This window comes from Mirounga leonina, unplaced genomic scaffold, assembly GCF_011800145.1.
Source record: "Mirounga leonina isolate KUSES-001 unplaced genomic scaffold, KU_Mleo_1.0 Mir_357, whole genome shotgun sequence".
Taxonomy (NCBI): domain Eukaryota; kingdom Metazoa; phylum Chordata; class Mammalia; order Carnivora; family Phocidae; genus Mirounga; species Mirounga leonina.
The window spans coordinates 8,685,894-8,700,620 of record NW_023270702.1 but is presented as its reverse complement, the minus strand read 5'-3'; the positions used below and the strand labels follow the sequence as shown (position 1 = coordinate 8,700,620).

The following is a 14,727-nucleotide window of genomic DNA, read 5'->3' as shown; positions in this document are numbered from 1 at the left end:
AAAGTCTGAACAAAAGTCATCCAATCAGAGGGTCAACTACATCCTCAGATCCTTAATTGCGTGGAAGAAATTTTGTGGAGTTCACATGTACCTAAGCTGTAAAACCTTAGCAATAATACTCTGGCCTCGAACCTTCACTTTTAAAAGTCACCTGAGATTCCACACTTGACCTAGAACAAAGCAGCAGTTTTTCTGAATCATCTCTATGCCTTCGCGTCCAAAGTTCCCCTACACTTTGAGACCTGGGGGACAGGGTCTCAAATTGGATATAAGTTTCTTTTGCCAGATCATCTTCCCAGAAGGATTCTGACCTACACTGCAGTTTACAAACTTTGTACAACAGGAAAAAAATCAATGGCAAGACAACAACACAGGCAGCACCGCTCACCACGACAAGAAAAGACACTCGAGAATCACCTTCTTCTTTAACTCTGTCAGTAGAAAAGGTAATACATTGGTCTTTCTGGGGAGGCACTCCTTTCGGACAGACACATGCTGTGTATTGTCTACCAGGCTCCAAGCCATCTATGGTTACTTGGCTCTTGCTGGAGTCTGAATTCAGCAGCAGCAGGTCCTTCTCACCATACTTGGAGTACCATACTGTCATCTCAGACTTATGTGTGGTGTTGATGGTGTTCCACATCAAAGTCACACTCTCTTCAGTCTCACCGACTACCCTGAGATTTTCTATCGTGGCATTCTTTTCCATTGGCGTCGCTTGATCCACTGATGCCAACTCTTCTTTTTTACTTGCACTGGCTGAGGGAAGCTTACTTCCACCCATCTCCACCTTTAAATTTCTTTCCCCATCTGGGTGGAGCTGGAGTGACTGCTGGCTGGCCATGGTGGGGCTTGTTGAAATTCTAGTGCTTAGAGTTGTGGCTGAAGAAACGATGGAGGAGAGGAAAGGAGATGAGGAGAAGAAAGCAGTGGAGGGAGGAAATGAAGTAGAAGTAGAAAGAAAAATGGAAGAAGCAGGGGAGGAAGAAGGCCAGGGAGATGACAATGAACCAGGTATGGATGTAGCTCTAGCTCCTGGCTGGACTTCTTCCTCAGGGTGATCTCCAGTTCTTTCAGAGGTATCTGATGATATGGTGGTCGTGACAACACCAACCACTGTCAGAGTAACCACAGCTTCTGACATTCCAGCCAAATTTTTGGCCTTACATTTGTAATCCCCAGCATCCTTGTAAGAAATGCCTGTCAAGCTTATTATGGACCATCTGACTCCTTCCCCTGGAGATTCCTGAATTACTGTAAGAAAAAATATATATATACTCTGTGAAGGGAAAAAAAGAAACTCAAGCAACATGCTAACCGATCTGGTTTTACATGCATCCCTTTCATATAAACCAAGAGGGAAATGGCACACTGTCACCAGTCTCTGATAGAAGGTAATAGTTCTGTAAATTGTCTACATGAAAGTCTAGGACATGTCAAGTACCATGAGGTCTGTATGGAGAATGGTATTTTAAAAAGACACAAGGGTATGAATTGGGAGACTTGGTTTTAGTAAACGTTTGTTCACAGTAACCTGTAATTTCAGACAAGTCAGTTAGCATCTTTAGGCCTGTTTCTGTACTTTTAAAATAAGGGGATAAGACAAAGTGATCTCAAGGATGCCCTCCAATTTTAACTCACTGTGGTCCCATAAAATGGTTTTTACAAGATCTTAAATATTTCCCCAAATATTTTTTCATTGTAATAAAATGCTATCTATCTACACAGCCAGATGGCATAGCAGATCATTTTCTGACATAGAGAAGTCATAATTAGTATTCTCAGTCTTTCATTTTATATTTAATCTAGATAAATTAGTAAAACATGGATTCTTTTATTTGTAGAATAATATATAGTTTTTGCAAAATTGGAATTTTACTTTCCTAAACACTAAAACCTAACATATTACCATTCTGTCTTGATTTCTGAAGCTTTCTGTAGAATAATAATGTACTAAGTGGTATCTTAGTATCCCAAAATTTAACTTAATACCATAAGCTGTGGGCCATTTACTATCTACTTATAAGAATATTAGGGCTTAACTATTTCTTATTCCATCAGGTTTCATAATTTTTACTTTGATTTACATTTAATTTTAAGGAGTTTTTAAAATACGTATCACTTTAATTCATCAGAATATCACTATTGAAACTAAGGCCAAAACATTGAGTTGGTCATAGTAGGATCTAAAAAGTCTATGTAACCAATATTTCTAAAAATTATACTTTTTGCTTCATGATAAGGTTTGCATGTAATTTATTATTTAAATGATCATTCAAAACTGAGAAACCTGTATGAAAATCTTTTCTAAGAAAACTGTAATAGTTACACATTTTAAAGTGAGCCATATCCAAGATGATGCAGCAAGACAAAGGGCCTTACTCACAATCATCCAGCCACTGGATCATGTTGTTTTCTATCTAAAAAAAAATCAGATTGTCTAATTTCATCTATGTAGTTAGATATACTGAGGAAAATATTAACCAATAAAACGAACCTTTCAAATTCCTTTCACCCAACAATCTTGGCATATTTTATTAGAATTAACTAGCCAATTTTGGGGGCACCTGGGTGGCTCAGTCGGTTAAGCGTCTCCCTTCAGCTCACACCATGATCTCAGGGTCCTGGGATCTAGCCTGCATCGGGCTCCCTGCTCTGCGGGGAGTCTGCCTCTCCCTCTGCCCCTCCCCGTGCCCGTGCTCTGCCTGTCTCTCAGATAAATAAATAAAATCTTTAAAGACAGGAAAAAAGAAAATACCTGTATAATTAACTGGCGAGCTGTCGGATCTGGTCCAGGTGAGCTGTGGGGTAGGGTAGCCAGAAGCGTCACACCGCAGCAGAACATTACTGCCCAGAGCAGACGTGATCTGGGTGGCCGAGGTCATAACAGACGGCTTCACACACTGCTCCAGCTCAGCCCGCTGAAACAAAATCCCTGTCAGGCGCTCAGGCTCACTACAGACCATCAGTGGATCGAGAAGCACTACAGCAGGGTCCGCAACTTTTGACAGCTCGATCATTTTGGAAATGTGACAGTCACAGAACCAAGGGTTGTCCTGTAGACCTAAACCAGAAGGGAGGAAAAGATTGATAAAGGTTATTCTGTTGACTTTCGCTTACATCACAACCTCTTGGGCAAGCAGGGGTCTGCACTGTCTCCCTAAAAAGCAGAAGTGCTTTGAGAGATGAAATGGAATCACCTCCCTGTCAGTCTTGCCCTGCAGTTTGGCTACCTGAATGAACAGAGCCTGTCAGGTCAGGTCATTAGTGATCATAGCCAACATTTACTGAGCATTTACTCTGGACAAGGCTCTGTTCTAAGCACTTATCTGTATTGTCTCATTTAATCCCAAAAGATGAGGAAGAGGATTACCACTCCCATTTTAAAAATGAAGAAGCTGAGGTACAGAGAAATCAAATGATTTGAGCAGGGCCATATAGCTTAATCAGCATCCAAGCCAAGGTTTTAATCCAAGTACCACAGAACACTAGAAATACAGGGCTAGAGATAGTTCTAGGGTGCTAGGAAAGTACTAATATTATTGTAGATATTGGAGGGTGTAGAGAGGCACCTAATTCAGCCCACACTATGTCATGGTTTTGTGTGATTTGAAGACCTGTGAAGGTAGTACAAGTTCTGTGTAGCAGAAGTATAGAGTGAGAAGCACGCAATGTCAGGAGGTAAGACTGGAAACGGGCAGAGGCTGGAACAGAGTTTGGCATGAATGTCATGCGTGGTGGCCGAGAAGGTGCACTGCTCAAAGCCCCTTCATCGGAGAATCAGCAGCAAGGAATACAGTTAGCTGACAGCCTCCAATTGGAGGACTGCCTCCCTCAGCGTTCGGACTGTTAGCAGAAGTGCGTTGGCCTTCAAGGGGACCGTCAGTGAGAGCCTTCAAGGAAAGTGAGGAAAATGTAACTATTGGAAACTAGAGGAAAGGAGACCTTTGATGGAGTAGCAGAAAGTTGAGAAACACTGTCACCTGTGGTTAACATGGAAAGTATGAAGTGCACTCAATGAAACGAATGTTCTCGCTAAGGATATTTCCACACCAAGTGCTGAGAGTGCTACCTGGCATCTTCTTGCTGCTCACGGTAAAATGGGAAAGGACAGACAGCAGGTAAGGAAGAACCGTTAAAGAGAAAGGAGCCGAAACTTGCTGGGTTCAATAATAAAACTGAACACAGTAAAAAAAAGTAAAAAAAAAAAAACAACCTACTTCTTACTCCTGGCCTCTCCAAAGTTCTCAAACTAAGAAAGGCCTTCTGAGCAAAAATCAGATCCAGGGAGGGTGAAACTATAAAATTATTTGCTAAGACCCCAGAAAGATCTCAGAGGGTGCTTCAGAGCCCTTGGCAGACAAAAGTCTCTAAGGATGTTAAGGGTGATGATGTCCCACAGCAGCCTCACATAAAGCCCAAGGCTGCAGGGGCTTTATCTCAAAAAGGTTTGTGGTTGTGGCTTTTTACCAGTAGAGTAGATTATACATTGATTAATAAGGAGAAAAGACAGAACTGCAATTTTTTAAAATGCTGACCATGTTGGAAGATTTAAACGTTCATTCGTAAATTCTTTTTACATCTATTTTTGTTTATATTTATGTCTATTTTTATCATAATAGCACTTCATGATGATTGGTTCATATTTTTCTTCCAGTATTGGTAAAAACTCACTGTTTTTTTTTTTTATCTTCTATCTTAGAAATTTCATTTATGGGTGAATTACCTTGAACTTCTTCCTCTTACATTTAGTCCTATGAATCTATGACCAGTCTCTAATATCCAACTTGCCAGCAAACATCAAATTCATTCTGTCATGTAATAATTACTATGTGGGTAAATGTTATGCTCTCAAAACAGTTGCTATGCTAGATTTTTGCTTTATAAAATAATAACAAAACAAGTTGACAGTTATTGATTGCTTCCTGTGTGGCAAATACTGTACTCTGTCAGGAATTGTAAAAGGGTCTGAGTTTTATCCTACTTTAGATGGCCAACACCTCTCAGTTGGTCAGAGATGGAGGATAGTTTACAGCTCTGGAGGAAGACATTATCTTCATCATACTGGGCAGTAAACATGCCTACCCTTTCTCTGGAGGGAGACATACCTTTACCTTCCAAAGCAGTTCTGTACACAAACATCCTTAAAAAGATAGTTGAGGACAAAAGACAGTCAGTGACGGCCTCTGGCTCACAAGACTTGCAGAAATATGAGAGGCCTTGGAAAATTATCTTCCAACAGTGCTAAGCATGCTAAAGGATTTGTCTACCTCAATCCTGACAATAGCTGAGGTAGATAACATTAGTACCATCCTCATTTTAAAGAGGAGAAAGCCAACACTCAGAGAGGTTAAGGGATCTGCCTGTGGTCATACAACTGGATATAGTCAGGATTTGAACCTTGGTATCCTGATTTTAAAGCTTTCATTCTCAAGCTCTATCTGTCTTACCTGACCTCAGGAAGTTAGTATGATTCTTTTGAGTTTCACATCAGAGAGGACACTAAAGCACAAAGAGATTATTGCCTTGATTCTGTAAGTAGCTTAGAATCCTGACTAAGTCCCAGATGTTTCAGCCTCCTAATCTAATATTCCTTCCACCATAACTCATTTCGTCACCTAAAAACATCTAGAGCCATGGGTGGCAGCTCTAAGTGCTATTATCTATAAACACATGTCAAAGCCGTGATGTCTGGAGCACAAATGTCTACATAGGGAAAGATCCAAGAACTGTAACATTAATAGTTTTATTCATGCTTTGAAACTATCATAAACATGTGTTAATGGTGAAATAAAAATTTTTTAAAGATTTATTTACTTATTTGAGAGAGAAAGAGAGCACGCGTGCGCACATGAGCAGGGAGAGGGGCCAAGGGAGAGGGAGAGAGAGAATCTCAAGCAGACTCTCTGCGAGCATGGAGCCCAATGCGGGGGCTCCATCTTACAACCCTGATATCATGACCTGAGCTGAAATCAAGAGTCGGACACTTAACTGACTGAGCCACCCAGGTGCCCCAACAAAATTCTTTTAAAAATTAATCCAGGGCACCTGGGTGGCTCAGTTGTTAAGCGTCTGCCTTCGGCTCAGGTCATGATCCCGGGGTCCTGGGATTGAGCCCCACCTCGGGCTCCCTGCTCCGTGGGAAGCCTGCTTCTCCCTCTCCCACTCCCCCTGCTTGTGTTCCCTCTCTCACTGTGTCTCTCTCTGTCAAATAAAATAAAATTAAAAAGTCAAATAAAATAAAATCTTTGGGAAAAAATATATAAAATAATAAATAAAATAAATAATAAAAATAAAAATTAATCCAACTGGCTCTGTCTTAAAGTTATATAAAACAGGAAAATATTTTTAAATCCTCAAATATATTTATTCTAGCTTTGAAATATCAAGGTCAAAGGCACAACTTTTAAAACCCGAATAATAATAGTGACCTGAGTGTTGAACCCATTCATTAAGTGTTTTGTTTTGTTTTGTTTTCCTTTTGGGGACAGAGGTACAAAAACTCCCTGAAGTTAAACTGTTATTTGTACTGCATTCCTTCAAGGCAACATACCAACCACAATCACAGTAATTTGCACTAAAATTTAGCTCATCTAACTATTCTTGGAGAGGGGCAAATCAACTTTGCTTTATTCCTTTTCTAAAAGGATAATGTTTTCCATGCATCACAGTAGTTGAATTAAATGTGCTATTTTTTGGTGAAAAGTCAGCAATAAATTTCTGTTCAAAAGTAATTCTGCAGACTATAAGCTCTTGAAAGCAAAAACCATGCCTTAGTCAGTTTTGTGGTGGCAGTGGCATTTAACAAATCAGGGGAAAGTAAGGTCTTTTCGACAAATGGTGGGGGAACAACTGGACATCTGCATGGAAAAAACCTCAACCCCTACCTCACACTATACTCAAAAACTGTTTTGAGATGGACCACAGTCATAAGCATAAAAGTTAAGAATATTAAAGCCAGAAATTGAATATATAAGTTAAAACTATAAGGAAAATAGAATCTCTGTGACTTGTAGGCAGGCAAATACTTCTTAGATGAGACACACAAAGCACTAACTATAAAAGAAAGAACTGATAAATCAGATATCATTAAAATTTAAAACTTTCAGGGCACCTGGGTGGCTCAGTCGTTAAGTGTCTGCCTTCAGCTCAGGTCATGATCCCAGGGTCCTGATATTGAGTCCTGCATCGGGCTCCCTGTTCAGCGGGGGGCCTGCTTCTCCCTCTCCCACTCCCCCTGCTTGTGTTCCCTCTCTCACTGTGTCTCTCTCTGTCAAATTAAAAAAAAAAAAAAAAAAAGATTAAAAATAAAATTTAAAACTTTCTTTCCAAAGACACCATGAAGAAAATGAATAAATCACAGATTTGGAGAAAATATCAATAACACATGTAACTAACAAAAGGCTTGTATTTAATAATAAAAAAAATTTTTTTTTAGTTATATATTGGCATAAAGGAATATAGCAATGACCAATAAGCCAATGAAAGCATGGTCAACACCATTAGTCTTCAGGGAAATGCAAATTAAAATCACAATGTCAAATCACTCCCTGACCCATCACCCCCAGGAAAGGCTGAAATGAGAAAAATCTGACAACCTCAAGTGTTGGTAAGGATACGGAGCAAGTAGACTGTTGTATAGTACTTGTGGGAGTGTACAATGGTTCAACATCTTTGGAAAATGGGCAGTTTCTTAAAAAGATATATGGCCATCCTGTGACCTAGCAATTTGAAGACTAGGAATTTATCCAAGAGAAATGAAAATATGTGCTACAAAAAGCTTTGCACAAGAACGTTAATAGCAGCTTAATTCATAACAGCTAAAGACTGGTAACAGCCCATGTGTCCAAAAACAGGAGAAAGGATGAACAATTCATATATTCATAAAACTGAAAATGATTCAGCAGAAGGAACTACCCATACATGCAGTGACGTGGATGAACCTCAAAAACAATAATGCTAAATGAAAGAAGCCAGGCACAAGGGCCATCTTACATGATTCCATTTATGTAAAATTCTAGGGCAGACAAAATTAACCTATTGCAATGAAATAAAAACAGTGGTTGCTTGAAATGGAGGACATTGATTGAGAAGAGGAGCAGGGGAACTTCCCAGTGTGATGAAATTATTCCATATCTTAATGAGGGTGTGGGTTTCGGGGGGTATTTCATTTATCATCATTTACTAAGCTGTACACTTAAGATCCACGTGTGCAAATTATACCTCAACTCCTCAATTTAGAAAAGGCTTTAAAAACAAAAGAATGATATCTCTGGAGATGGACTGAACTTGAAGCTTGACTCTGCGTCTTCACCAGCTGTACAAAGCAGGTAATAATCAGACCCAATTTACGGCATTGTCCTGAAGGCTGAGATACTGCCAGGGAGTCCCCAAAAGAGCACCTGGCAAGGAGTTAACTATGTGGATTTATCTCCTCTGTGCCTCGAAAAGAACAGGCATATCAACAGGGATTGAGGAGTGTTTTTGAATTAAATGAATGCCATTTTAGAAAAATTTTGTGGGAATACTCGTGTGGCTACTGCCCTTCAGGTAAACTTTATTCTGAACAGGAAAAGAACTCATGTTTGCAATTGAGCAAATTCAAGTACCAGTAAAAAGCCCCCAAAAAAGCATTTTATGCCCTCTCCTCCTGCATGCTTTTTCCAAGACAAAGAGTATTGGGCCTTACAGAGTCTGCCTGTGTAAATATTTGTGTATCCCTGAGGAAGAGGCCATGGAAATTTACCTATATTGCAAATAAAAAATCCAGTCTAGTTTCACAGTTCATTTAAATGTTTACTTGCAGGACACTAGTTTATGTTTATATGATACATTAGAGGACAATTTTATTAAGTTGATATTTTTACTCATGTAGAAAAGAGGAGTAATGGAAAAGCCTCTTCCTAATTTTTTTTTTAAATAAAGACATGACTTAAAGAGATCAGTAATGCATATATGAAGAAGAGAACTCTGGTATTATTACATACAATACCTTGCATGACAAAGGAATGGGGAACAGCAAGAGCTGTGGAGCCAAACCACCTGTATTCATACCCCAGCTGCATCACTGTGTGATGGGTACATTTGGACACGTGGCTTAACGTGTATCTCAATTCTTCTTCTATAAAATGGGGATGAAATGGTACTTACCACAGGGTTAACATGAGACCGGAAAAAGTTAAATCTATAAAGTATAAGAACTGGGTTTGGCCCTGAGCTCCATTAATATTAGCTATTACTATTGTTGTTACAAACAGAACTTCCATCTGCTAACAGTAATAAACACAAGACACTAACAAATAAAACAGACTATATTCCACTATAATAATAGAAAAGTAAATTCTCCAGGGCACCTGGAAAGATATAATTGCTACAGTTAAACACTGAATTCTAGAAAAGCTAGTACTGGTTTTCATCACCATATTTTAATGATGAAATTGGAAGACTCAGATATAGGTAAAATAACAGAAAAAGCTAAAATAGAGGAGTCTTTCTTTATAAGACACTCCCATCTCAGATTAGCAATTCGGTAATTTGATTTTATTTTCTACTATATATCTCCTCTTGGTAAATCTAAAGAAACTTAGAAAAATGTGTAGAGAAACAGAATCTCAATATTTACACTAAGACAATTTCCAGCTATTAGTCCTAAGGACTAAATTAGTGGCTAAAATAGAGTAAATAAATACTATCGTATAGGTTTACATGGTGCCTATTATGGTATACATAATACGAAGGACTCCACAACTATCGTTAAATTAATGTTTTTCCACTCACCCTACAATACTTCTCTTATTCTCTAATAAAAACGTTTGAAGCACTAGATAAGCAGTAGGCAAACATAAAATAGGTATAGAATAAATACATGATTTTTCCTCTTTCTATTTGGTTCTAATCACTCATACTTTTAGTCTCATAAGCACCAAAATGCATTTTCATTTCAACCAAAGCAATGCTAAAATCATTTAAGTGCTGTCACAGCATTTTCCTTTTTATCAAAAAAAAAATTCAAGTTATCTTTATTTATTTGTACTTCACTTCAGCAAATATTTGAGCATGTGATATTGGTCAGTAGGGATTCCTGGCACAAATTTAGCATCGAGTTGCTTCTCACACCAAAAGGCTTAAAAGTCATTTCACTGGCCAAACACTCAGTTCTTTTCATCCTGTGAAATACAACCTCTTCTGTGGCCCTGATGGACATCACAAGTGAACTGACAACACAGCCTTATTGGGTGAACAAGAATTTAGTAGGAGATCGAATTGATTGATGAGAGCCTTAGGCTTATGTCTCACACAAAAGTATGGGAGGCCTCACTGCCCACAGGTACCCCTGAGAAGGGTCTCAGCTCATTGATTTCAATCTGCAACCATATTTACTGGGCATTTGCCATGTGCAGAGTGCCATGCAAAGCACTGCGGGAAGATACAAAAAAAGGAAGAGAGAGACTTAGTGGAAGGAGTTTATACTTTAAGAACCAAAGACAAATACCCACAGAACCTAAACAAAGTCAAGATCAAAGTCTACAAAACAAATCACAGCTACACTAATCCATTAGAAGATTGTCTTCATCATTTCTTTTTAGATTAAGAAAATCTGGAAGCTATTCTCCCTAACTAATAAATCCGCTGCCACCTCATAAAGATGCCAGTGCCCCTCTTCCACCCCTGAAGAGCCTGCTGAAGGGCTGAACAGAGAACAGAGCAGGTTGACTGTGGCAGAGCGTGGAGCACTGCTGTGCTCTCAGAATCAGGGCAGGTTGGTAGATTTTATCACTCAGCCCCAGGCTCGCTAACAGCAGCGTTAGCCTCTCAGTTTATGAGGCGCTCTCCTCTCCCTCCTCCAGCACACACACACAGCCATTACACCTTACACAGGGTAAACAGGTCAGCTGACCTAGGTCAAGCAAAGAAAGTGCCATCCCAACAAAAGTGCAAGTAGAGAGCAAGGAGCCAAATTCAATACATATGAGAAGACTGGACAACTGAAGGCATGCAAAACAAATTATCTGGACCCGAGAAGCCCAGAGGCTTCTGAACTTACCAAGAATAATTCTTCGTGGTGTAAGGTCCAGGCTTCGTGATGATGTTGTAAGTAAGTGGGACCAGCTCTCCAGGAAATCTGGTGGTAGTGTGGTTAGTCTGTTGCTTGATAAATCCAAGTAGGCAAGGTTCTTCAGGTACCTGACCACCTCATTTGGCACACTGGCTATTCTGTTGTTGTGCAAATCCAGGGTCCTCAGATGGGGCATGTCCAGCAGAGATGCCCAAGGGAAAGCAGCCAGAGAATTTCCATCCAAGCGCAACTCACGCAGCTGCTTTAGGTTGTAAAAGCTGCTGACATCAAGACTGGCCACGGAATTGTAAGTCACCCAGAGGTACTGGAGCTCCACCAGGTAGTAGAAGGCCTGTGCAGGGATCCTGCGGATGACAGTCTTCTCTAGACGTAGCTTCACAGTGTCCACAGGTAAGTTCGTAGGGACCTCGTTCATATCCAGGTCATTGCATAGCACCGACCTAGTGTCACAAGACCAATGGAAGGAAACTTGCTTTCCAAGACCCATGTGAAAAAATAATACCTGAAACATGCATCACTTTTTCATTTCCTACTGGTTTCACAAAATATTCGTTCAGCCTGACTGGCCTATTCATAATTCATCATCATCTTCTTCTAGATTGAACCATATGAAATGGTCATTTTTGTAGGTTAAAAATGATCAAATATAAGCAATTTCAGGTGGTTCAACCTAATACAGATGGAGCTCTTTATGTGTCAGGCCTATGTAGCATACCACATCTGGCTTATTTGATCATCAACAGCCCTATAAGGTAGATATTGGGTAATAGGTAAAGGCACAGGCTCTGGAGTCAGGCTGATCTTGGTTCAGATCTAAGCTCTGCCACTTCTCTGTGGCCATGAAAAGCCACTTCACCAGTCCCTCAACTTCAGTTTCCCATATAGCACTGTTAGGATGATTAATTGAAATGGATATAAAGTTTTATACCTTCCTGGCACATAAGAGGCACTTAACGGCTATTTGCTATTTTTATCATCAATCTCATTTTTACAGAGAAAATAATTGAGGCCCACCAACACAAGGTACCTGCCCAAGGTCACATAGCTAATGGGTTACACAGCTGCCTTTCAAACCCACATCTGTCCAACTCCAAAATACACACTCCTAACCTCTTTAGGAAATGGCCTATTTTTAAAAAAAAAAAATCCCCTGTTGAAGTTATAAATTGATCCTCTTTAAGAAGGTAATTTAATTTTAAAAAGGAAGGGAGGGAGGGAGGGAGGAAGGAGAAAGAAAAAGGAAGTGTTCACACTAGATGCTTAAAGTTGAACTCTATTTTAATAATGTGACTGGCGCATTGCTCTCAGCCTAAGGAATAAACCAGAAACTGCGAGTTTATTCCTTTTACCACTCACTAACTGAAGTGACCTTGAATAAGTCACATCGTGATCTTGTTTAGTGGCACGTGTAAAACAGGCATAGAAAAACAAGCCTGTCCCATGTGTGGGTGTAAAGGATGAAGAATCAGAGAATTTAGATTCATTTTAGCCTGAAAAAAGACCTATTTATCATTATATACTCACCCCCACTGGATTGCTGAAAACAGACAATAAAAATTTTGCAAAGCATAGCCTAAATTGTATAATGTATAAATACATTAGATGCACAAATACATTATACTTGTACATAGTAACAATGAAACAGCCGTTCAGTAAAAACACATGACATTAGATCAGTGAATTTCAAAAGTCAGCGTATAATGTGAAGAGAGGTAGATAGCATAAAGCTGCGGTGTACTGACGACAGGGTCATCTTTCTGTAACTTTAGGAGATGGCTCTATGGAATCATTGAAATTCTCTGGGAACACCTCTTATTCTTCATCTCTATTCTGTATTACAAATTCCATTGCTACTTTATACAGGAATGATCTGGTTTCTACTCATTAGGTCAGCATTCCAGTGTGATGGAAGAAAGCCTACATAGGAAACTGAAAGGTCTTATCAACTAGTCCCTGCATCAGTTCAGTGCTGTGACCTTGGACAAGTCATTTAATGTCTGTACGGTTGCGTTTGTCTATAAAATGACAGCAGTCGAACTAGATTATTTCTAGAGTCCTTGCTAGTCCTAATACACTACGGTTTTTATAAAATCCATCAATAATGGGGCCATCACCAAGAAACATTTCTGTGACTTTTCTCAAAAGTACCCTGCCCTGAGTCATTAACTGCTTCATATCTTTTGCCAAGTAGGTCTTTGTTACATTGTTCTCTTTGTCTCAAACCACCTAGTGAATATCTCAAAAAGATACCATGAGTTGGTTAAGTAAAGTTCATACAATAACAAGACAAATTACTCAAAAATATGTTTTAAGTGTTATTATTTACTCGTTTAAAGTTGTAAGACATAAATTGGGCGATTCTTTAAACAAATTATTTTCTGTAAGAGGCTCACTGTTCACTTCAGCCAAGTCACAAAATAATCTTATTTTGTTATTAAATACACTCTTCCAGGGGCACCTGGGTGGCTCAGTCCTTAAGCATCTGCCTTGGGCTTCGGTCATGATCTCAGGGTCCTGGGATTGAGTCCCGCATTGGGCTCCCTGCTCAGCGGGGCGCCTGCTTCTCCCTCTCCCCACCCGGCCCTCCCCCCACCCACCCCGTGCTCTCTCTCGCGCTCTCTCTCCTCTCAAATAAATATCCTCTCCAAAAAAAAAAAAAAATCAAGTTCTACCATGTTTAGCTAACAAAAGTCCTGTTTTGCATTTAACTTCTATCTCAAAGGACTCACATATATATAAGTATGTAATTATTCTCAATTCACAGGTAGATGTTAAAGCAACCCAGAGGTTGACTAACTTCTGTGAGGCCCCCCAGTATCTGCAACAGACAGAATTGATCCGCATCTTTCAAACTTCTTTTCTTTGTAAACTCCAAAACTTTAAAATGAAAAATCTTAATTATGAACCTCTCTAATTTCACCCTTGTGATCTTCCTTCCTGCTTTTTAAAATCTATCTAGTTGGCATGAATAACCCTCAAAATGAAATGGAAAACCAGGGAAGCAAATCATCTGGGCACGTCAAGTACCTCCTGACCTGCCCTCCCTCCTGGGCTTTCTTTCTATAAACAAGCTAAGCTGGCCACACTCATTTCAGTGGTTTTGACCTCCTGAAAGGGACATGTTGTGAATATGAGTGCAATGGATATTTTTGTAATACAGAGTGTGTTTGAGAATCTCAAATAATTTGAGGGGCTTTTAAAAGCTAAGCTGCTCAAAATGAAAACAATGGAGTGGGCAACCGGTATTAAAACAATGGAGTTAAAGCTATGTAAATTAAACCTTCTCTCCTCCGATATCTGGCCAACAATTTGCTTTCAAAACAAGGCTGTCTAGGTGGAGTTCTTTTCCTTAGAATCATTAGAACACTTAGTAGCAAAGAGAGGAGCATACCTTGATCCCGTGCCGTCATTTCTGCCATGATAATCGCAGGTGCACTGTGAAGGACATAAACAGCTCACTCCCTCCAAAAAGCTAATAAGCACAATGCACAGACATGCTGAGAGACACATCACTCTTTCTAGAGGTTATTTGAACAAAAAGTAAAAACCAAATCCTAAGCTTCAGAAACTGGTGTGCCAGGAATACAAACAGCCATTTAGTAACAGCAGATTACATGGGATTAGCTGAGATCTGTAGTTACTTAACCTTC

At 39.5% G+C, this 14,727-nt stretch overlaps 1 protein-coding gene across 1 annotated transcript; it reads right to left on the bottom strand.

The window, feature by feature from the left end:
- Positions 1 to 104: 104 nt before the first annotated feature.
- LRIT3 (leucine rich repeat, Ig-like and transmembrane domains 3) lies at positions 105 to 14,588 on the bottom strand. The gene is made up of 4 exons (XM_035030141.1): positions 14,469 to 14,588; positions 11,045 to 11,517; positions 2,759 to 3,064; positions 105 to 1,254 (listed from the first exon to the last, which is right to left on the bottom strand). Exons 1-4 carry the CDS (start codon positions 14,585 to 14,587, stop codon positions 107 to 109), a joined length of 2,046 nt encoding a protein of 681 aa, XP_034886032.1. The 5' UTR covers position 14,588; the 3' UTR covers positions 105 to 106.
- Between the last annotated feature and the right edge of the window lie 139 nt (positions 14,589 to 14,727).

Coding starts and splice junctions, on each gene's coding strand:
- LRIT3 (XM_035030141.1), bottom strand. CDS start 14,587: ATGTGTCTCTCAGCATGTCTGTGCATTGTGCTTATTAGCTTTTTGGAG. Junction 11,518..14,468: donor AATGACGGCACGGGATCAAG/GTATGCTCCTCT, acceptor TTGTGACACTAG/GTCGGTGCTATGCAATGACC. Junction 1,255..2,758: donor CTCGCCAGTTAATTATACAG/GTATTTTCTTTT, acceptor TTTTTCTTACAG/TAATTCAGGAATCTCCAGGG.